We start from the raw sequence: 22,281 nt of genomic DNA on the forward strand, positions 1-22,281 counted from the left end.
AATTTGAAAATGAAAATGAATTTAACAATTCCAACACCTCCTCTCCCTTATATCAACATGCTCCAGAACTCATCATGCATCAGCCTCACTCATATTGTCCTCACCGTCATCAAGTTCCCTCTCATTGGTGAATACCGAAGAGAAATATTCATTGAAGACCTCACTGACTTCAACAGCCTCCAGGCACATCTTCCCACTTTTATCTCTAATCGGTCCTACCTTCACTCCTGTCATCCTTTTGATCTTCACATAATTGAAGAATGCCTTGGGGTTTTCCTTTACCCTACTCGCCAAAGCCTTCTCATGCCCCCTTCTTGCTCTCCACAGCCCTTTCTTAAGCTCCTTTCTTGCTACCCTATATTCCTCAATAGACTCATCTGATCCTTGCTTCCTAATCTTCACGTATGCTGCCTTCCTCCACCTGACTAGCTTCTCCACCTCACTTGTCACCCATGGTTCCTTCACCCTACCATTCTTTATCTTCCTCACCGGGACAAATTTATGCCTAACATCCTGCAAGAGATCCCTAAACGTCGACCACATTCCATAGTACATTTCCCTGCAAAAACATCATCCCAATTCACACCTGCAAATTCTAGCCTTATAGCCTCATAATTTGCCCTTCCTCAATTAAAAATTTTCCTCTTCTCTCTGATTCTGTCCTTTTCCATGATAATGTTAAAGGCCTTTTGTTATATGATCATTGAGAAATCAGCAAATAAATTATCTTTTGCTTATTTTAATTTTAGTGGAAAAGGTAAAACACCAGTATATTGTAAGAAAGTTTGTTTAAGTGGCATTGGTTAAGAATGTTTTTATCAAGCAGGTTCAGAGAGCTAGGTAATGTTAGAGATCTAGAAGATTATAAGGCTGACAGGAAGGAGCTTAAAAAGGAAATTAGGAGAGCCAGAAGGGGCCGTGAGAAGGTCTTGGCGAGCAGGATTAAGGAAAACCCCAAGGCATTCTATAAGTATGTGAAGAGCAAGAGGATAAGACATGAAGGAATAAGACCTATGAAGTGTGACAGTGGGGAAGTGTGTATGGAACCGTAGGAAATAGCAGAGGTACTTAATGAATACTTCAGTATTCACAATGGAAAAGGATCTTGGTGATTGTAGTGATGTCTTGCAGTGGACTGAAAAGCTTGAGCATGTAGATACTAAGAAAGAGGATGTGCTGGAGCTTTTGGACCAGATGAGATGTACCCCAGGCTACTGTGGGAGGTGAGGAGGAGATTGCTGAGCCTCTGGTGATGATCTTTGCATCATCAATGGGGACGGGAGAGGTTCCGGAGGATTGGAGGGTTCCGGATGTTCTTCCCTTATTCAAGAAAGGGAGTAGATGTAGCCCAGGAAATTATAGACCCAGTGAGTTTTACCTCAGTGGTTGCTAGGTTGATGGAGAAGATCCTGAGAGGCAGGATTTGTGAACATTTGGAGAGGTATAATATGATTAGGAATAGTCAGCATGGCTTTATCAAGGGCAGGTCGTGCCTTACAAGCCTGATTGAATTTTTTGAGGATGTGGCTAAACACATTGATGAAGGAAGAGCAGTAGATGTAGTGTATATGGATTTCAGCAAGGCATTTGATAAGGTACCCTATGTAAGGCTTATTGAGAAAGTAATGAGGCATAGGATCCAAGAGGACATTGCTTTGTGGATCAGAACTGGCTTTTCCTCTGAAGGCAAAGAGTGGTTGTAGATGGAGGTCGGTGACAAGTGGTGTGCCTCAGGGATCTGTTCTGGGACCCCATACTCTTCGTGATTTTTATAAATGACCTGGATGAGGAAGTGGAGGGATGGGTTTGTAAATTTGCTGATGACACAAAGGCTGGGTGTGTTGTGGGTAGTGTGGAGGGCTATCAGAGGTTACAGCGGGACATTGATAGGATGCAAAACTGGGCTGAGAAGTGGCAGATGGAGTTCAACCCAGATAAGTGTGAAGTAGTTCATTTTGGTAGTTCAAATATGATGGCAGAATATGGTCAGACTCTTGGCAGTGTGGAGGATCAGAGTGATCTTGGGGTCCGAGTGCATAGGACGCTCAAAGCAACTGCACAGGTTGTCTCTGGTTAAGAAGGCCTTCATTAATCATGGATTTGAATTTAGGAGCCGAGAGATAACATTGCACCTATATAGGACCCTGGACAGACCCCACTTGGAGTACTGTGGTCAGTTCTGGTTGCGTCACTACAGGAAGGATGTGGAAGCCATACAAAGGATGCAGAGGAGATTTACAAGGATGTTGCCTGGATTGGGGGGGGGGGGGGGCATGCCTTATGAAGACAGGTTGAATCAACTCGGCCTTTTCTCCTTGGAGTGAAGGAGGATGAGAGGCAACCTGATAGAGGTGTATAAGATGATGAGAGGCATTAATCATGTGGATAGTCATAGGCTTTTTCCCAGGGCTGAAATGGCTGCCATAAGAGGGCACAGGTTTAAGGTGCTGGGCAGTAGGTACAGAGGAGTTGTCAGGGCTAAGTTTTTTTTTACGCAGAGAGTGGTGAGTGCGTGGAATGGGCTGTCAGCAGCGGTGGTGGAGGTGGATATGATAGGGTCTTTTAAGAGACTTTTGGATAGGTACATGGAACTTAGAAGAATAGAGTGCTATGAATAACCCTAGTAATTTCTAAGGCAGGGACATGTGCGGAACAACTTTGCAGGCTGAAGGGCCTGTATTGTGCTGTAGGTTTCTATGAGTTATTGAGGTGTTGTAATCAAATTGCATGGCGACAGGTTCTTAAATCCTGGAGTCCACACTGACCATCGGGTACCTATATGAACCATCAACACTCCACAGATTCTACTGCTTACCTGCACACGCAAGGCAATTTAATAGTACTTGAGCTTTTGGTAGAACATGGTTTGTGTTTGCACTGTAACCATCCCTAACTGAGGAATAAGACCACTAGTTATTTTACTGAACTCTTCTTGGTAGTTTTATTAGACACCCCTTGGTTAGATGCATAGAACCATAGAACACTACAGCACAGTACAGGCCCTTCAGCCTTCCATGTTGTGCCGACCCATATAATCCTTAAAAAAAAGTACTAAACCCACACTACCCTATAACCCTCCATTTTTCTTTTATCCATGTGCCTGTCCAAGAGGCTCTTAAATACCCCTAATGTTTTAGCCTCCACCACCATCGCTGGCAAGTCATTCCAGGCACTCACAACCCTCTGTGTAAAAAATACTTACCCCTGATGTCTCCCCTAAACTCCTCTCCCTTAATTTTGTACATATGCCCTCTGGTGTTTGCTATTGGTGCCCTGCAAAACAGGTACTGACTATCCACCTCTCATAATCTTGTAGACCTCTAGCAAGTCCCCTCTCATTCTTCTATGCTCCAAAGAGAAAAGTACCAGCTCTGCTAACCTTGCTCCAACTTGCAACTGACCATTAATCCTGTACTCAGTCTTCTGGTTTGTCCTTCTAAAATGCATCACCTCACACTTGTCCGGATTGAACTCCATCTGTCATTTTTCTGCCCAACTCTGCAGCCTCTCTATATCCTCTTGTAACCTTCGACAACCTACAGCTCCATCCACAACTCCTCCAATCTGTGTCATCCGCAAACTTACTCACCCATCCTTCCGCCTCTACATCCAGGTCATTTATAAAAATCACAAATAGCAGAGGTCCCAGGACAGATCCCTGCGGCACTCCACTAGTCACCGACCTCCAGGCAGAATACTTTCCTTCCACAACTACCCTCTGCTTTCTTCCTTCAAGCTAATTTTTTATCCAAACAGCCAAGGTTCCACTTATCCCATGCCTCATGACTTTCTGGATGAGTCTCTCATGAGGGACCTTGTCAAATGCTTTGCTAAAGTCCATGTCGACCACATCCACTGCCCTACCCTCATCAATTTCTTTTGTTACCTCTTCAAAAAACTCAATCAGGCTCATGAGGCACGATCTTCCCTTCACAAAGCCATGTTGACTATCCATGAGTAGACTGTACTTTTCCAAATGCTTGTAGATCCTATCCTTAAAAATCCTTTCCAGTAGTTTGCATACCACCAATGTAAGACTCACTGGTCTATAGTTCCCAGGTTTGTCCCTATTACCTTTTTTAAACAAGGGAGCTACATTTGCCATTCTCCAGTCCTCCGGCACTTCCCCTGTAGCCAAAGAGGATTCAAAGATTGTAGCTAATGCTCCAGCGATCTCTTCTCTCAATTCCCACAACAACCTGGGGTGTATCATATCCGGCTCTGGGGATTTATCAATCTTAATGTTTTTAAGAAAATCCAGCACTACTACTCCTTAATCTCCACATTGTCCAGCACACAGGCACACTCTACTTCGACCTCATCCTGATCAAGATCCTTTTCACTTGTGAATACTGAAACAAAGTATTAATTTAGGACCTCCCCAATCTCCTCCGCTTCCAGGCACATGTTGCCCTCTTTATCCTTTAGCAGTCCCACCTTCATTCTTGTCATCCTCCTGTTCTTCACATACACATAGTACGCCTTGGGGTTCTCCTTAATCCTACATGCCAAGGCCTTCTCATGCCCCCTTCGAGCTCTCCTAAGTCCTTTCTTTAGCTCCTTCCTGGCTACCCTATATTTCTCATAAGCCCCTCCTACTTCCTGCTTCTTATATCTAACAGGTGCTTCCTTTTTCCTTGCCTCGGTGGGACAAACCTATCCTGAACCCAGCTCAAGTGGTCCCTAAACTTCTCCCACATTACTTCTGTGCTTTCCCTTTGAAAATCTGTTTCTAATTTACTCTGGCTAGTTCCTGCCTCATCCCTTCAAATTAGCCCTTCTCCAATTAAGCACTTGACCATTTCGTCTAATTTTATCCCTTTCCAATAGCTATGCTGAAGCTAAGGGAGTTGTGGTCACCCTCACCAAAATGCTCCCCCCACCAGGAGGTCTGTCACCTGACTAGGTTCATTACCCAGAACTAGATCCAGAATAGCCTCTCCTCTTGTTGGCTGGTCCACATACTGTGTCAGGAACCCTTCTTGAACACACTTGACAAATTCAGCCCCATCTATCCCCCTTGCACTCAGGAGGTGCCAGTCAATATGAGGGAAGTTGAAATCACCCATAACTACTACCCTGTATTTCCTGCTCCATTCTAATATCTGCCTGCTTATCTGCTCCTCGGTGTCCCGAGCGCTATTTGGGGGGCCGATAGACTACTCCCAGCACAGTGATTGATCCCTTCCTATTTCTGACTTATACCCAGACTGACTCCGTGGATACTCCTTCTGCAGCGTCCTCCCTTTCTATAGCCGTGATACTATCCCTGACCAGCAATGCCACTCACCCCCCCCCCCCCCCACTTTTCTACCTCCCATCCTATTCCTTCCAAAACACCTGAACCCTGGGACCTGCATCATGCAATCTTGCCCTTTCTCCAACCAAGTTTCAGTAATGCCACATTGTAGTTTCACATACTAATCCATGCTCTAAGTTTATCCTCCTTATTCCTAATACTCATAGCATTAAAATAGACACATTTCAACCCCTTTAACTGGCTACAATCATGTTCTGTCCCCTGCCTGTCCTTCCTCATCAACTCAGAACTCTTAGCATCATGCCCTTGTCCTTCTACCTTAATCTGTGCACTCACATTCTGATTTCCACCCCCCTGCCAGACTAGTTTAAACCCTCCCCAACAGCTCTATCAAACCTGCCCGCCAGGATATTCGTCCCCCTGGGATTCAAGTGCAATCCGTCCTTTTTGTACAGGTCACACCTGCCCCAAAAGAGGTCCCAATGATCCAGAAATCTGAATCCCTGCCCCTTGCTCCAATCCCTCAGCCACACAGTGGAGGTCTTCCTCCTTGCCACATTATATTCTCTCTAGGCATAAAGTTTCCTCTGCTCATAGGTTTTTATGTAACTGAATTTATAAGATCTGAAAAGTTCTTGTGAGTTATTGATTGGAAGCAGAGGTATTATATCCCTGAGTTAATTCCGCTATAGATACTTTGACAGCCACTGGAAAGACGGTGCAAGCAAAACTCTGTGACTTCAGTACTAGTGATCTGAAGTTTAGTCTCTGTATGTGACACTGGGTAATGGAAGCAGGTGAAGGATATTCAGTCTCTTAAACCTGCTCAGCCATACAGTAACATTATGACTAATCCTTCATTTCAGCAGCATAACCATATAACAATTACAGCACGGAAACAGGCCATCTCAGCCCTTCTAGTCCGTGCCAAACGCTTACTCTCATCTAGTCCCACTGGCCCGCACTCAGCCCATAACCCTCCATTCCTTTCCTGTCCATATACCTATCCAATTTTACTTTAAATGACAATACCAAACCTGCCTCTACCACTTCTACTGGAAGCTCATTCCACAAAGCTACCACTCTCTGAGTAGAGAAATTCCCTCTCGTGTTACCCTTAAACTTTTGCCCCCTAACTCTCAACTCATGTCTTCTTGTTTGAATCTCCCCTACTCTCAATGGAAAAAGCCTATCCACGTCAACTCTATCTATCCCCCTCATAATTTTAAATACCTGTATCAAGCCCACCCTCAATCTTCTACGCTCCAAAGAATAAAGACCTAACTTGTTCGATCTTTCCCTGTAACTTAGGTGCTGAAACCCAGGTAACATTCTAATAAATCTTCTCTGTACTCTCTCTATTTTGTTGACATCTTTCCTATAATTCGGTGACCAGAACTGTACACAATACTCCAAATTCAGCCATACTAATGCCTTGTACAATTTTAACATTACATCCCAACTCCTATACTCAATGCTCTGATTTATAAAGGCCAACATACCAAAAGTCCTGACGAAGGGTCTTGGCCCGAAACATCGACAGTGCTTCTCCTGGCTGCCTGGCCTGCTGTGTTCCACCAGCATTTTATGTGTGTTATTGCAAAAGCTTTCTTCAGCACCCTATCCACATGAGATTCCATCTTCAGGGTCTTCAGGGAACTATGCACCATTACAGACAGACATACTTTATTGATTCCGAGGGAAATTGGGTTTCATTACAGTCGCACCAACCAAGAATCGTGTAGAAATATAGCAATATAAAAACCATACATAAATAATAATAAGTAAATTATGCCAAGTGGAAATTAGTCCAGGACCAGCCTATTGGCTCAGGGTGACACTCCAAGGGAGGAGTTGTAAAGTTTGATGACCACAGGCAGGAATGACTTCTTATGATGCTTAGTGTTGCATCTCGGTGGAATGAGTCTCTGGCTGAATGTACTCCTGTGCCTAACCAGTACATTAGGAGTGGATGGGAGACATTATTCCTAGATGACTCTGTTCTACTGCATTCTTCAATGCCCTGCCATTTACCATGTATGTCCTTTTTTTATTATTCCTACCAAAATGTAGCACCTTACATTTATCAGCATTAAACTCCATCTGCCATCGTTCAGCCCACTCTTCTAACTGGTCTAAATCTCTCTGCAAGCTTTGAAAACCTACTTCATTATCCACAACGCCACCTACCTCAGCTTCATCTGCATACTTACTAATCCAATTTACCACCCCATCATCCAGATAATTAATGTAAATGACAAACAACATTGGACAGATCCCTGAGGCACACCACTAGTCACCGGCCTCTAACCTGACAAACGGTTATCCACCACTACTCTCTGGCATCTCCCATCCAACCACTGTTGAATCCATTTTACTACTTCAATATTAATACCTAACGATTGAACCTTTCTAACTAACCTTCCGTGTGGAACCTTGTCAAAGGCCTTACGGAAGTCCATACAGACAACATCCACTGCTTTACCCTTGTCAACTTTCCTTGTAACCTCTTCAAAAAATTCAATAGGATTTGTCAAACATGACCTTCCATGCACAAATCCATGCTGACTGTTCCTAATCAGACCCTGTCTATCCAGATAATTATATATTCATCTCTAAGAATACTTTCCATTAATTTACCCACAACTGACGTCAAACTGACAGGCCTATAATTGCTAGGTTTACTCTTAGAACCCTTTTTAAACAATGGAACCACATTATGCCAATCCTCCGGCACCATCCCCGTTTCTAATGACATTTGAAATATTTCTGTCTGAGCCCCTGCTATTTCCACACTAACTTCCCACAAGGTCCTAGGGAATATCCTGTCAGGATCTGGAGATTTATCCACTTTTATATTCCTTAGAAGCACCAATACTTCCTCTTCTTCAATCGTCAATAGTTTCCATAAATTCCCTACTTGTTTCCCTTACCTTACACAATTCAATATCCTTCTCCTTAGTGAACACCGAAGAAAAGAAATTGTTCAAAATCTCCCCCATCTCTTTCGGCTCCACACATAGTTGTCCACTCTGATTCTCTAAGGGACCAATTTTATTCCTCACTATCCTTTTGCTATTTATATAACTATAGAAACCCTTCGGATTTATTTTCACCTTATTTGCTAAAACAAACTTGTATCTTTTAGTTTTTCTAACTTCTTTCTTAAGATTCTTCTTACATTCTTTATATTCCTCGAGCACCTCATTTACTCCATGCTGCCTATATTTATTGTAGATATCTCTCTTTTTCCGAACCAAGTTTCCAATATCCCTTGAAAACCATGTCTCTCTCAAACTTTTAACCTTTCCTTTCAACCTAACAGGAACATAAAGATTCCGTACCCTCAAAATTCCACCTTTAAATGACCTCCATTTCTCTATTACATCCTTCCCATAAAACAAATTGCTCCAATCCACTCCTTCTAAATCCTTTCGCATCTCCTGAAGTTAGCCTTTCTCCAATCAAAAATCTCAACCCTGGCTCCAGTCCTATCCTTCTCCATAATTATATTGAAACTAATGGTATTGTGATCACTGGACCCGAAGTGCTCCCCAACACATACATCTGTCACCTGACCTATTTTATTCCCTAACAGGAGATCCAACACTGCCCCTTCTCTAGTCGGTACCTCTATGTATTGCAGCAAAAAACTATCCTGCATATACTTTACAAACTCCAAACCATCCATCCCTTTTACAATATGGGCTTCCCAGTCTATGTGTGGAAAATTAAAATCTCCCACAATCACAACCCTGTGCTTACTACAAATATCTGCTATCTCCTTGCAAATTTGCTCCTCCAATTCTTGCTCCCCATTAGGTGGTCTATAATACGCCCTTGTGTGTTACTACACCTTTCCCATTCCTCAATTCCACCCAAATAGTCTCCCTAGACAAGCCCTCTAATCTATCCTGCCAGAGCACCGCTGTAATATTTTCTCTGACAAGCAACGCAACACCTCCTGCTCTTGTCCCTCCGATTCTATCACACCTGAAGCAACGAAATCCATGAATATTTAGTTGCCAATCACACCCCTCCTGCAACCATGTTTCACTAATAGCTACAACATCATATTTCCAGGTATCAATCCATGCTCTAAGCTCATCCACCTTTCTTACAATACTCCTAGCATTAAAATAAATGCATTTCTCTAAGCCGGGACAGGACCAATACATATGAATAAGAGAAGCCTCACCCCTTTTGTATTTATCACAAAGAGGACAAATATTAGGGTAAAATTGAGATAATTTAGATTTAGACATATGGGCTCTATGAACAATCTTAAACTGTAAAAGGCAATGGCGAGCACAAAGAGAGGTTGAATTAACCGATTTGAGAATCGAGTCCCAAATCTCGGAAAGACGTTTTTATAACTTTATCCTGTATTCTGAATCACCACTTAGAACCTAACCCTTTAACTGCTCTGTTTGGTTTTTTGGGTGAGACAGATATACGTTTGAGTTCGACTAAGTGTCGAATATTATCTTTTGCTTCTCTCCTGGCTAGATGTTTAATCCTCCTTAGATGGAGAGATGTTGTCCCGCCCACGCATGCTCAATGGCTTAATTATATTATGTCCTGTTTAGACCTTGAAAAAATTAATTATTCAATTCTTAATTCAGATATAAAGTTTCATAAGGTCTGGGGACCTTTTATTGAGTACTTTCATAACCTTCCTCTTAATTAAGGTTTTTTTTTCAGTCCCTTACTTTCAGCTCTTTTTTTTGGTAGTAGGCATTATTATCTTCTGTTTTTAAGTGTATTTACAGTTTTGGGGGTTTGAATGTCCTGATTTATATTCTCTATATTGTGTTGTGGTTGGTCTGGAGTTTTTTTTTGCTGTGGGGCTTGGGGAGGATACTAACTTTACATGACTTCAATTTGGGTGCTTTCTCAATTATCTTTTTTGTATTATATTATTATTGTATGTTTATTTTTGCACTGTATTAATTTTTTTATTTTGGTTTGGGGTTTTTTCTTATCTGTAGTGTTGTAGAAAATGCATAAAAAAACCAATAAAAAAAATAAATGCATTTAAGAAATTCTCCACCACCTCCTCTCTGTTTATCTCTAACAGTACAAAAAAGTTACTGTCTTTTTCTTCCTTCTCCCATACATCTGTTCCTACACTCTGGTTCTCCTCCCCCCTCGTATCTAGTTTAAATCCCCTGGAGCCTCTCTAGCAAACCTACCTGCAAGAATATTTGTCCCCCTCCAGTTCAGATGTAAACCATCCTGCTGGAACAGGTTCCACCTTCCCTGGAAAACTGCCCAATTATCTATAAATCTGAAGCCCTCCCTCCTGCACCATGTCTTCAGCCACGTGTTGATCTGCACTATCTTACTATTTCTAAACCCACCTGCACGTGGCACTGGTAGCAATCCTGAGATTGCTATCCTGGAGGTCCTGTCCTTTAACTTGGTGCCTCGCTCCCTAAATTCACCTTTCAGGACCTCCTCACTATTCCTACCCATGTCATTGGTCCCTACATGGACCACAATATCCAGCTGCTTACCCTCCCTCTTGAGAATACTGAGAACTCGATCCAAGATATTGCTGACCCTGGCACCAGGGAAGCAACAGTCCATCCGGGATTCTCGATCTCTTCCACAGAAGCTCCTATCTGTCCCCCTAACTATAGAATCCCCTATCACTACTGCTCTCCTCTTTTCCCTCCTTCCCTTCTGAGCTGAGGGTCCAGTCTCAGTGCCAGAGTCGCAACCACTGCAGCTTGTCCCTAGTAGGTCGACCCCACCAACAGTATCCAAAACAGTATACTTATTTTTGATGGGAATGGCCACAGGGGTGATCTGCTCTTCCTGTCTATTCCCCTTCCCTCTCCTGACAGTCACCCAACTACCTGTCTCCTGACTCCTAGGGGTGACTCTCCCTGAAACTCCTGTCTATTTCAGCCTCTGCCTGAATCCGAAGTTCATCCATCTCCAGTTCCCTAACACGGTTTGTCAGGAGCTGCAGCTGGATGCACCTTTTGCAGGTGTAGTCATCAGGGATAGCTGTGTTCACCCTGACCTGCCAGACACTGCAAACGGAGCACTCAACTGCTGCCTCCATTACCTACTCCTAATCTAATTAGATTAATTAAAGGAGCTTACCCAGCCTTATCTCACCTGGAGTGAAGTGCGTACTCAGCTTCTGCTCACTTTTTAAATTCCTTCGCTGATCTCAGAGGCTGACCTTCACACACTTGCGCAGTCGTGCACTGTTCAACCTCACCTCTGCTTGTTCTCGCCAAAGCCTGATTGAGCCAAAGCCGTCCCACTCTGCCTCAGTCCACTCCAACGATGGCCGCTGCACCGATTGATCTGCATCTAAAAATCTTCTAAACCCAACTGCTGACTTAATCCTCTTGGGTAGACAATTCCCCAAACTCTGCTTGAAAACATGCTTTGATCTGTATTTTAGATCCCAGGTATCCTAGCCAGGGAAAAATCAAATTCATGTTTAATTATCATGTAACCATACATGAATATATCCAAACAAAACAGCATTCCATTCCTCCAGGGCTAAAGTACGTTATCAACTGTACACAGGACACTGCACATAGCACCTATTGTTCCTGCAAGGCCCCATGAGAATTTTAACTTGGCTTGATCACCTTTTATTGTTCTCAACTATTTTAATTTTATTTTGGTTTTGGAAAGGGCAGTTTACATGTTTAAAAGTCTCTTTATAGGGGACTTTGCCACATCAAAGATTGCCTGTCTCTGATCAGCATACATTGATCATTTTCAAGCAATTTAACATCGATCTACCAATGCCCTCATGAAGTGACTCAAACTGGATACTGGTTGAAGCTCTATGTGTTGGAAATGTGTAAATGCAAACAGCAACTTAGACAAAGTAGATGGTGAACATCTTGGAGAAAAAGCATGTTAAAAAGTAGGCAACTAAGCTGAGATTTCATTGTTATTTTTGTTTTGTCATTAGTGCTTCTTTGTTGGGGAAACCGCCAGACAGTTCGGTGATGACAGTGGCAACAGGAAAGAATTTTCTATCCATTCCAAAAAAGGTGAGACATACCCCCCACCCCCGTAAATTATTTAAAAATCTTTCTGTGCCTATTATGCTAAAAGTCTGACCTACCAATCTTGAAAAACATCAAAAATAATAATGTTTTAGTAGTTCATATTAACAATAGTAACCTGTAATACATGTTCTTTCTTTGTGGTCCACTGTTCCCTCCTATTAGATTCCTTCCCAGCCCCTTATCACTTGCATCTATCACCTCTCAGCTTCTTCGCCTCTCCTTGCCTTCTGGCTTCTGCTCCCTTTCCTTTCCAGTCCTAGTGAAGAGTTTCAGCCTGAAACATTGACTGTTTACTTCACTCCATAGATGCTGTCTGACTTGCTAAGTTTCTCAGTATTTTGTGCACATCAGAATCAGGTTTATTATCACTGACATGCGCCATAAAATTTGTTGTTTTGCAGCATTAGTACAGTGCACTACATTTTTAAAAATTGCTAGGCCATACGACTGAAGCAGAATTAGGCATTTGGCCCATTGTCTGCTCTGCCATTCCATCATGGCTGATTTTTTATCCCTCTGGACTCCATTTTCCTGCTTTCTCCCTGTAACCTTTGACTCCCTAATAAATCAAGAACCTATCAACCTGTGCGTTAAACATACCCAATGCCTGGGCCTGGACAGCCATTTGTGACCATGAATTCCACAGATTCACCACCCTCTGGCTAAAGAACTTTCTCCTAATATCTGTTCTAAATGATGTCCCTCTATTCTGAGGCTATTATAGGAACCATCTTCTCCACATCCAGTCTATCTAGGCATTTCAATATGCGATAGGCTTCAATAAGATCCTCCTCATTCTTCTAAGCCCCGGTGGGTATAGGTCCATAGCCATTAGATATTCCTGATATTCTAATCGTTTCATTCGTGGGATCATTCTATGAACTCACGAATGCCCAGCACATCTTTTCTTAGATAACAGACCTAAAACTGCTCATAATACAGGTATCCCCCATTTTACTAAGGTTTGCTTTATGCCACTTCGCTTTTACGAGAAAAGGCAAAAATAGCTTTCAGCGTTTGTTTTGCAGCGAGTCGTTCTAGAGGCAGTGAGAGTAGCGAAAATAGCGTTTGTTTTGCTCTCAGCAAAACAAACACTCAGCATCAAGCCGTCATAGCTTTGAACTGCATGAGATTTTTGCTATGATTGACAGTGCTGTAATGATTGCAGAAAAGTATGACTTTAATTTTGAAAGGGCCTGTAGGTTTAGGGCAGGTTTGCAGGATGTTTTGAGTGCTTACAAAGAACTGTATGATAGAAAAATGTGTGACCCTTCCAGTGTCTTCTTCATTGTCTTCTTGATTCTGGTAAGTGAAACTACACTGTACATACATTATTTCTACTTTATATAGGCTGTGTATTTATCATTATCGTTCCTGCTTTTACTATATGTTAGTGTTATTTTAGGTTTTATGCGTTATTTGTTATGATTTGGTTGTTTTTTTTTGGGTCTGTAAACACTCAAAAAAATTTTCCCATATAAGTTAATGGTAATTGCTTCTTTGCTTTACGCCATTTCGGCTTACGAAAGGTTTCATAGAAATGCTCTACTTTTGGATAGTGGGGGAAACCTGTACTCCCAAATTTGGTCTGACCAATGCCTTTTAAAGCTTCAACATAACATCCTCGCTTTTGTGTTCTAGTCCTCTCAAAATGACAGCTAATATTGCATTAGTCTTCCTTATCACTGACTTAACCTGCAGTGAATACTGTATGAGGACTCCAGTGTCCATTTGCGCCTCTGTTTTTTAAACTTTCTCCCCATTTAGAAAATAGTCTACACCTTTATTCCTTCTACCAAAGCGCATGACTGTGCACTTCACTACATTATTTTCCATCTGCCACTTCTATACCCATTTTCCCAATCTGACATCCTGTTTCCTCAGCACTACCTGCCCGCCACCTTTCTTCGTATTGTCTGCAAACTCGGCCACAAAGCAAATGATTTGGATGATTCCTTCATCCAAATCATTGACATAAAACGTGAAAAGAACTGATCCCAACACCGACTTCTGCATCACGCCGCTAGTCACTGGCAGCCAACTGGAAAATGGCCCTTTTATTCTGACTCTTTGCCTCCTGCCAGTCATTCTTCTATCCATGCTAGTATCTTTCCTGTAATATTATGGGCTGTTTTCTTGTTAAGCAGCCTCATGTGTGGCACCTTGTCAAAGGCTTTCTGAAAGTCTCACTAATGCTTCTTTGTCTGTCCTCACAGATTTAGCAGGTGTGATTTTTCCTTCAGGAAACCAGGACATTATAATAAGAAATTATTAAAAATAGTGCAAAAAAAAAATGGTGAGGTAGTGTTCATGGACTGTTCAAAAATCTGATGGCAGAGGGGAAAAAGCTAAGATGTATAGTGTGGTTTTCAAGCTCCTGTACATCCTCCCTGATCATAGTAATAAGAAGAGGGCATGTCCTGGATGGTGTGAACCCTTAATGATGAGTACTGCATTCTTGAAACACTGCCTTTTGAAGATGTTCTTGATTTCTTGATGGTCTTGAAGCTAATGTCCATGATGAAGCTGGCTGAGTCTACTCTGAAGTGTTTTTGATCTTGTGCATTGGAGCCTCCAAGTGGTGATGGAACCAGTCAGAATGCCCTACACAGTAAATCTGTAGAAGTTTGCTAGATTATTTAGTGACATACCAATTAAGAGTGCCGCTGCCTTAGAAACATAGAAAACCTACAGCACAATACAGACCCTTCAGCCCACAGAGTTGTGCCGAACATGCCCCTACCTCAGAAATAACTAGGCTTACCCATAGTCCTCTATTTTTCTAAGCTCCATGTACCTATCCAAAAGTCTCTTAAAAGACCCTATCATATCCGCCTCCACCACAGTTGCTGGCAGCCCATTCCAATCCAGGCAATATCCTTCTAAGTCTCCTCTACACCCTTTCTATGACTTCCATATCCTTCCTGTAGTGAGGCGACCAGACTGAGCACAGTACTTCATGTGGGGTCTGACCAGGGTCCTATATAGCTGCAATATTACCTCTCGGCTCCTAAATTCAATTCCATGGTTGATGAAGGCCAATACACCATATGCCTTCTTAACCACAGAGTCAACCTGCGCAGCTGCTTTGAGCGTACTATGGACTTAGACCCCAAGATCCCTCTGATCCTCCACACTGCCAAGAGTCTTACCGTTAATACTATATTCTGCTATCATATTTGACCTACCAAAATGAACCACTTCACACTTACCTGGGTTGAACTCCATCTGCCACTTCTCAGCCCAGTTTTGCATCCTATCAATGTCCTGCTGTAACCTCTGACAGCCCTGCACACTATCCACAACACCTCCAACCTTAGTGTCATCAGAAAATTTACTAACCCATCCCTCCACTTCCTCATCCAGGTCATTTATAAAAATCACGAAGAGTAAGGGTCCAGAACTGATCCCTGAGGCACTCCACTGGTGACCGACCTCCATGCAGAATTCAGGTTTCCCCTGCTATCCGAAGGTAGAGCATTCCTATGAAATGGTTTGTAAGCCGGAATGTCTTAAAGTGAAGAAGCAATTACCATTTATTTATATGGGAAAAATCTGTGAGCTTTGGCACACGCAAAAATTAACATACCAAATCATGCCAAATAACACATAAAACCTAAAATAACCAGTAACATATATTAAAAGCAGAAATGATATGATAAATACACAGCCTATATAAAGTAGAAATACTTTTCTGCAATCATTACAGCACTGTCCACGGTAACGAAAATCTCACGCAGGCCCTCTCAGCTGAAGCACTCTCTCCAGTAACCTTTAATCTATGAAGCTGCCAAATCATACCAAGTAACACATAAAAAATACACAGCCAATTGTTACGAACCCCGTAACTGGGTGTCTTACCAGCAAAGATAGGAGTATCCGTTGAAGTCTGATGATACTATTTTTAACAGTATTTATTAGTAAAAATACACAAAAATAATAACAATGCAAATATACAGCTAATATATGTCATCAATACTAAACCTAAAAGTGTGGGTATAATAATAATCAATAAGAAATAAGCTCTATCGTTGTCTAGGGGATAATGAATTGTCCGATGGAAATATAAAGTTCAGTTCAGTTCATACAGGCTGCAGTCGTTGTTGATCACTGTGTTGGCAATTGTTGGAGAGAGAGAGAGAAAAACTTGCCGACTTTCTTTTTACGATCTTGATCCGTATCCATCCTTTAGCTAGACCGTTCCGTGGAGGACTCGTCACCCAGGCAAGGGTGGACACACACACAAGCCCCCACCGGTCTCGTAGCGTCTCTCCTGGTGCGTCTGAGGGGTGTTCCACAGACCCTCCTTTTATCCCCACTCACGGGGTCTCGGATGTCAATCAGGTTTGGATGATGCAATCCCTCAACCAGACCACTCTGGCTGCCCTCTGAGGGGTTTCAATGAATAGTACAGTACCCAATACACAATTCCTCCTTCAAGAGACAATAGCAGTAATCTCTCTCTTTGTCAATAGGAGACATTCCACCTTGTGTATTCTGACGTTGTCTCTCTCTCTCATTACTGACATGCTGTGTATCTCTCTCATTTCCTGGGTATCAGACCCGAAATAATAACGATTTTGCGATTCTCAAAAAGGGGGGGGCAGGCATTGGCGATTCTGTGCCCTTCTGCCCATCAGAGTTGCTTCTCATTCGTAACACTATATAAAGTAGAAATAATGTGTGTACAGTGTAGTTTCACTTACCGGAATCGGGAAGACAGCGAGCTCACTGATGATGGTGTGTTAGGCTGAGTTGTCGGAGGTTGGAGTGGTGGGAGACTGGGGTGTCATCGTCATCTTTTCCATCAGGGCAGGCAGGTCACCTTCTATGTCTGCCTGCCTTGATGTTGAAGGTCGAGGTTCGTCATCTGCTGTGGCTGATGTGGAAGGCTTGAAAAACAACAGTATGCTTGACTGCTTAGCCTCACGCATTTTTCTATCATACAGTTCTTTGTAAGCATTCAAACCATCCTGCAAATATGCCTTAATCCTACATACCCTTTCAAAATTAAAGTTATACTTTTCTGCGATCATTGCAGCGTTGTCAGTTGCAGCGAAAATCTCACACATTTGCTTCATGTTCAGTTCCTGGGCGACTTCTTTTTTGAGCTGTTCACTACTGCGTTCGGTTTCAATTGTTATCCTTTCCCCTTGCAATTGTATCAGCTCTTCATCTGTCAGTTCTTGGTCATGGGATGCCAAAACCTCTTCAACATCATCTTCGTCAACTTCCACAAACCCAGCCTCCTTAGCCAAACTCACCATGGCTGTATTTATTGTTGATGGTTTGAAGCCTTTAAAATCGTTCACTGTTTTGGGACATAGTTTCCTCCAAACGGCATTTCTGATCAAGACTGTTAGTCTATCGAGAGCATCTCCAATGTTGGCAATTGCCAGTTTTATATTGTACTCTTTCCAGATCTCTCGCAGTGATGCTTTGGAGTTGCCCTCTCTGTCAATGGTACTTACAATAAAACGCATTACATTTTGCATATAGTAAGAACAGGAAAACAGATTATTATCTGAATGGTGGCTGAAAAGGGGAGGTGCAACGAGACCTGGGTGTCATTGTACACCAGTCATTGAAAGTGGGCATGCAGGTACAGCAGGCGGTGAAAAAGGCAAATGGTATGTTGGCATTCATAGCAAAAGGATTCAAGTACAGGAGCAGGGAGGTTCTACTGCAGTTGTACAAGGCCTTAGTGAGACCGCACCTAGAGTATTGTGTGAAGTTTTGGTCCCCTAATCTGAGGAAAGACATTCTTGCCATAGAGGGAGTACAAAGAAGGTTCACCAGATTGATTCCTGAGATAGCAGGACTTTCATATGAAGAAAGACTGGATCAACTAGGCTTCTACTTGCTGGAATTTACAAACCCCATTTCCAGAAAAGTTGGGATATTTTCCAAAATGCAATAGAAACAAAAATCTGTGATATGTTAATTCACATGAAACTTTATTTAACTGACAAAAGTACAAAGAAAAGATTTTCAATAGTTTTACTGACCAACTTAATTGTATTTTGTAAATATACACAAATTTAGAATTTCCTGTATCTAGCCTGTCCAATCCCTTTAGAATTTTATACATTTCAATAAGATCCTCCTTTCGTAACAGCGAGGTGTCGTAAAGCGAACATTCAAAAAACGGGGGACACCTGTATACCCCTTATTTGCATCAGGATGGATTCTCTGAGATGTTAAAGCCCAGCAACTTGAAGCTGTTCACCCTTTTCACTGCTGACCCCTTGATGAGGATTGGTGTGTATTCACCCATTTGCCACTTAATTCCGCAATCAATTCCTTGGTCTTACTGACATTGAGTTTGAGGTTGTTGTGACATCACTCAACCCACTGATCTATCTCACTCTTGTAAGTCTCCTTGACGTTCTGCCAATAACAGTTGTCATCAGTGAATTTATAGATGGAGTTTGAGCTGTGCCTAGCCATACAGTCATAAGTGTAGGATGAGTAGAGCACTGGGCTAAGTCTTCATACTTGAAGTGTGTCTGTGTTGATTGTGAGTGAGGAAGAGGTCCAAGTCCAAGTGGAGAGCCACTGCTGTAGACTTGTTGTGGCAATAGGCAATTGCAATAGGTCCAGGTCCTTAGGCAGGAGTTGACCAACCAATCAAAGTACTTCATCACAGTAGATTTGAGTGCTACTGGGCAATAGCCGTTGGGGAATTTCACCCTGCTCTTCTTGAGCACCAGTATGATTGATGGTTACTGGGCGATAGCATTAAGGATGTTAGAACATAGAAAACCTACAGCACAATACAGGCCCTTTGGCCCACAAAGCTGTGCTGAACATGTCCTTACCTTAGAAATTACTTAAGGTTATCCATAGCCCTCTATTTTTCTAAGCTCCATGTACTTATCCAGGAGTCTCTTAAAAGACCATATCGTATCCACCTCCACCACCATCGCTGGCAGCCCATTCCACACACTCACCACTCTCTGCGTTTTTAATAAAAAAACAACTTACCCCTGACATCTCCTCTGTAGCTACATCCAACCACCTTAAAACTGTGCCCTCTCGTGCTAGCCATTTCAGCTCTGGGAGAAAGCCTCTGACTATCCACACGATCCTCTCATCATCTTATACACATCTATCAGGTCACCTCATCTTCCATCGCTCCAAGGAGAAAAGGCCGAGTTCACTCAACCTATTCTCATAAGGCATGCTTCCCAATCCAGGCAACATCCTTGTAAATCTCCTTTGCACCCTTTGTATGGTTTCCACATCCTTCCTGTAGTGAGGCGACCAGAACTGACCACAGTACTCCAAGTGGGGTCTGAGCTCTGTCCTATATAGCTGCAATGTTACCTCTCAGCTCCTAAACTCAATCCCACGATTATGAAGGCCAGTACACCGTATGCCTGGGTCAACCTGCGCAGCAGCTTTAAATGTTCTATGGACTCGAACCCCAAGACCCCTCTGATATTCCACACTGCCAAGAATCTTACCATTAGTACTATATTCTGCCATCATACGTGACCTACCAAAATTAACCACTTCACACTTATCTTGGTTGAACTCCATCTGCCACTTCTCAGACCAGCTTTGCATCCTATCAATGTCCTGCTGTAACCTCTTGACAGCCTTCCACACTATCCACAACACCCCCAACCTTTGCGTCATCAGCAAATTTACTAACCTATCCCTCCACTTCCTCATCCAGGTCATTTATAAAAATCGCGAAGAGTAGGAGTCGCAGAACAGATCCCTGAGGCACACCACTGGTCACTGACCTCCATGCAGAATATGACCCCTCTACAGCCTTCTGTGGACAAGCCAGTTCTGGATCCACAAATCAATATCCCCATGCTTCCTTACTTTAATGAGCCTTGCATGGAGTACCTTAATATCCTCTTTCTTAATATCTACATGCTCAAGCATTTCAGTCCGCTGTAAGTCATCCCTACAATCGCCAAGGTCCTTTTTCCGACGTGAATACTGAAATAAAGTATTCATTAAGTACCTCTGCTATCTCCTCCGATTCCGTACGCACATTTCCACTGTCACATTTGATTGGTCCTATTCTCTCACATCTTATCCTCTTGCTCTTTAAATCTTGGGGTTTTCCTTAATCCTCTCTGCCAAGGCCTTCTCATGGCCTCTTCTAGCTCTCCTAATTTAATTCTTAAGCTCCTTCCTGTTAGACTTATAATCTTCTAGATCTCTATCAATACCTAGTTTTATTAAGCCTTTAGTAAGCTTTTCTTTTTGACTAGATTTACAACTGCCTTTCCTGTTCCCTACCATTCTTTCCGTCTCATTGGAACGTACCCATGCAGAACTCCACGCAAATATCCCCTGAACATTTACCACATTTATTGCATACATTACCCTGACAATATCTGTTCCCATTTTATGTTCCTGACTTGTCTGTTCCAATGCTATGGTAAAGGAGATAGAATTGTGATGACCATCTCCAAAATGCTCTCCCACTGAGAGATCTGACACCTGACCAGGTTCATTTCCCAATACCAGATCAAGTACAGCCTCTCCTCTTGTAGGCTTATCTACATATTGTGTTAAGAAACCTTCCTGAGCACACCTAACAAACTCCACCCCATCTAAACCCATTGCTCTAGGGAGATGCCAGTTCATATTTGGGAAATTAAAATCTCCCACCATGACAACCCTGTTATTATTACACCTTTCCAGAATCAGTCTGTTCCTTGATCTCCCTGTTACTATTGGGTGGTCTATAATAAACACCCAGTAGAATTATTGACCCCTTCCTGTTCCTAACTTTCACCCAGAGAGACTCTGTAGACAATCCCTCCATGACCCTCCTTTTCTGCAGCCGTGACTCTATCTCTGATCAACAGTGCCACACCCCCACCTCTTTTACCTCCCTCCCTGTCCTTTCTGAAACATCTAAAGCCTGTCCCTGAGCTTTCGTGCCCCTGAGCCATTCAAGTCTCTGTAATGGCCACAACATCATAGCTCCAAGTACTGAACCACGCTCTAAGCTCATCTGCTTTGTTCATAATACTCCTTGCATTAAAATAGATACATCTCAAACCATTGGTCTGTACACGTCCCTTTGCTATCACCTGCACTCTCTTGCACTGTACTCAAGCTTTCTCTATTTGTGAGCCAACTGCCTCTTCCTCAGTCTCTTCAGTTCGGTTCCCACCCCCCAGCAATTCTAGTTTAAATTCTCCCCAATAACCTTAGCAAACCTCCCCACCAGGAAGTTCACAGTGCTCTTCTTGAGCACCAGCATGATTGATGGTCTTTTGAAGCAGATGGTAACCTCCTACTGCAGCAATAAGTGATTGAAGATGTCTTGAACACACAGCCAGTTGTTTGTCACAGGTTTTCAATATCAGGTCAGGTACACCATTGGGACCTGATGCCTTGCAAGGGAAACTTGAAACTTACTCTGATTTTGGCCTCCAAGGCAGATAATGTAGGGTTGCCAGATGCTGCAGATATTCACACAAGTATAATCCAATTCTCTTTCTCAAAGTGTGCATAAAAGGTATTGAGTTCACCTGGGAGTGAAGCATCACAGCTGTTTATGATGTTAGGTTTTGCCTTATAGGAAGTAATGGCATGCAAAGTCTACCACAATTGATGTGCATCCAATTGCATCTCTATCTTAAATCAAAATAGCTTTACTTCGCTTACAATAGCTTTCTGTAAGTTGTACCTGGGCTCTGACAATCAGCAAAGCTCACTTTATGCTTCTGGAACAAATATGTTATAATTTTAGTTCATATCCTTGAAAATTAAATTGTTTCAATACATCTGTTGCATACAGGCTTAGGTTTTCTTTGACCCCTTCTGGTATCCATGCTTGAAAATAGATGGTTCATTATATGTAAGCAATTTTAACATCAGTGGTGGAAAAGTTAACGGAAGGGATTCAGAGAGTTAGGATCTACCTACATTTGGAAAGGCCAGGACAGATTAGGAATAGGAAGCATGGCTTTGTGCATGGGAAATAAT

At 42.5% G+C, this 22,281-nt stretch overlaps 1 protein-coding gene across 1 annotated transcript in view; it reads left to right on the forward strand.

The window, feature by feature from the left end:
* The window catches only part of LOC140714922 (transmembrane protein 94-like), a 190,401-nt gene that overhangs the window by 118,753 nt on the left and 49,367 nt on the right, over positions 1-22,281 (forward strand). Inside the window, exon 24 of the mRNA XM_073026590.1 lies at positions 12,169-12,294. Within this exon, the coding sequence (XP_072882691.1) occupies positions 12,169-12,294 (126 nt within the window). The remainder of the gene's footprint in view (positions 1-12,168; positions 12,295-22,281) is intronic.

This window comes from Hemitrygon akajei, chromosome 22 (genome assembly GCF_048418815.1).
Source record: "Hemitrygon akajei chromosome 22, sHemAka1.3, whole genome shotgun sequence".
In the NCBI taxonomy this organism is placed as follows: Eukaryota; Metazoa; Chordata; class Chondrichthyes; order Myliobatiformes; family Dasyatidae; genus Hemitrygon; species Hemitrygon akajei.